The sequence below is a fragment of the Tupaia chinensis genome, unplaced genomic scaffold (assembly GCF_000334495.1).
Source record: "Tupaia chinensis unplaced genomic scaffold, TupChi_1.0 Scaffold000273_1, whole genome shotgun sequence".
In the NCBI taxonomy this organism is placed as follows: Eukaryota; Metazoa; Chordata; class Mammalia; order Scandentia; family Tupaiidae; genus Tupaia; species Tupaia belangeri.
Genome location: NW_006159755.1, coordinates 152,113 through 154,471, shown reverse-complemented (window position 1 = coordinate 154,471; position 2,359 = coordinate 152,113). Strand labels below are relative to the sequence as shown.

Genomic DNA, 2,359 nt, shown 5'->3' with positions numbered 1-2,359 from the left:
GAATTGGAAAATTATTTGCTGATAACATGTATGTTGATGTGCTTGATTGAGCCAATACACAGTGTATTTTGGATGGAAAATTCATTTGTATGCTGTAATGATGTATAGTGAATTAATGTAAAAAATAAATAAATTTAAAGAGAAAAAAAAAAAAGAAAGAAAACCATCAGGTCCGGGATTCGAACTGTTGTCGGCCATGGGGGAGTCCAGCACTCTTAATCCCCACGATACCTGCCAGCCCCAAATTATTCTATTCTTAGTGAAACTATGCTAAATTTAATTTCTGTAAAGTTTTTATTTTAGCAGCCAGTGAGAGAATGAAAGCAAAAGAGGAATGAAGAAGGAACTCTATCTGAGTGAGGGTCACATCCTCTGTGGGGACTCCACAGCTGCTTCTCACACTGGATTTTGTGGCTGCCTCTGCTGTCACTGGTTTTGGCTTCTCCTATTCAAAACTGAGCATCCAACCACAGTCAGAAATCCAAGTGCCATAGTTGCACTTCCTCCAATCAGGGCCACTTGCACCTACAACACAAGTGCTTTTGTTGAGAGGTCATGGTAGGCAGGCTCTTTCTCTGTCTTCAGTGTCTGGAAGCTGCTTGTATTCCCCTGCCCACCCCAGCTATCGGGCCTCTCCTCTTCTGACCCCAGACCCCTCACAGCTTGCTGGCCCAGAGTCTCCCAGGGAGGATGCTGACTGTCTCTAGGAGCTCCATTTCCTGGGTTGTGACCACTCCTGGTGTTGGACATGTCCTAAGAATGAGTTGATGTAAAGAATCCTTTTGAGTAGGTGTCCTAGCTGAGGACATTCTTTCCTGATTTAGGGTTGGGCAGGGAAAAGAATTTGTGCCTGGTTTCCTGAGACCAGAGCTCTAAGTCCCAGACTGGGGCCTGTTTTGCAGTGTGGGTTCTACTGGAGCTACCTGCTGCAGAGGGAGGGCTGTGGCAGAAGCTGAGGGGAGAGAGAGGGAGATCATGGCACAGGTGGTGCACTTTGGGTTCCCTGTGACTATTCACAGGTGCAGTCTGGCATTTCTATCTGCAGTCCCACCTCAGGCCTGAACTCCAATTCTATTCCACCCTCCACTTGAATGTCTAATGCTAACCTCTCATGCCCATGCCAAACTCTTGATTTCCTCCCAGACCTGCTCTTTTCACCATCATCCCCATCTCATGGAGAGCCCCATCTACATATCTCTCAGGCCAGTGGCATTAGAGGGCTGCAGTAATGGGCAGACTCTAGGAGGGACAGCTGACTCTGGCTCTTTTTAGCTCTATGTTTTGGAACAATAAATTTGAAGGCCAAGGAAGAGAAGGGGTTAGAAGCTGTACTCAGATTTTACCTGAAAATGTGACAGAGCTCTTCTTGTAGGACCACAGACCCTGAGCCCTCTCTCCCTGAATTTTCTTTGAGAACTTAGGGCATGTTGTGTTCCTGGGTTGGCCTGAATGCTCCTAATGACCCATCGGCCTTCAGAAACTGCTTTCAGAGTGGATCTCAGGCAATGACTTCCAGAATACCAGAGCTGGCCAGGCCTTCAGAGGTCCTCTGCACATTGGAATCTGAGGGCCTTAGGGAACATGTCTAATGACTCTCCATGAATAAGAAACTGATCGGGTATGTGAGCTTAGACATCCTTACTCCCAGCCAGCTGGTCTCAGAGAGGCAGGCTTTGCATCATTTATGGTGACTCTCCCCTCTGGCTGCACAGCCCAGCCAGCCCCAGTCCAAGCCGACTTTCCCAAGGGATAGGTCACCAGGGAGGTCTTACCTGTCTGCTGCATGGTGTGCCGTATCTGAGGTCAGTGACAAAGTGCTCACAGTTTTTGGTCAGAACACAGTATTCCATCTCCTCACCAACCTTCTCCTTCGCAGAACTGATGATCTCCTCCACAGGCCTTGGTCTGTACCGGTGGTCCAAGTAGTTGTTGATCTGGTAGTCGCAGTTCCCTACCACATCCTTCAGGCGCTCCTGTTTCACCACCGCCCTGCTGCTCAGAACGGAGAAGATGCTGGAGGAGCCAGCCCCGGCGTACTCACCTTGAACCAGAGATACTCTCATTGGGAGATGTGGAGGAGGGAGCAGTAGGAAGGGAAGGGTTCAAGATGGGAAGTACAAAAGGAATCTACTACCAGGTTTTGGTTGTTAATCCTTTCACAAATGTGATCAGAAGACTCACAAATGTCTTTTTTCTTAGTAAAATGTGAATACTTTTTAAGTTAATGCCATGATTGTCAATGGTGGCTACATTTATGTATCCAATCCCTTATTATCAGTCATTTAAGTATTTTATGTATTTATTTATTTATTTTGGCCACAGGGTCAATGGATTTGTCAGAGAGACAGAGTGAGAGAGA

General features: G+C 47.1%; 1 protein-coding gene across 1 annotated transcript; it reads right to left on the bottom strand.

Moving 5' to 3' along the window:
* Positions 1 to 426: 426 nt before the first annotated feature.
* LOC106734996 (retinoic acid receptor responder protein 3-like) lies at positions 427 to 2,063 on the bottom strand. Its single transcript, XM_014588309.1, has 2 exons — positions 1,773 to 2,063; positions 427 to 525 (listed from the first exon to the last, which is right to left on the bottom strand). Exons 1-2 carry the CDS (start codon positions 2,061 to 2,063, stop codon positions 427 to 429), a joined length of 390 nt encoding a protein of 129 aa, XP_014443795.1.
* Positions 2,064 to 2,359: the final 296 nt, after the last annotated feature.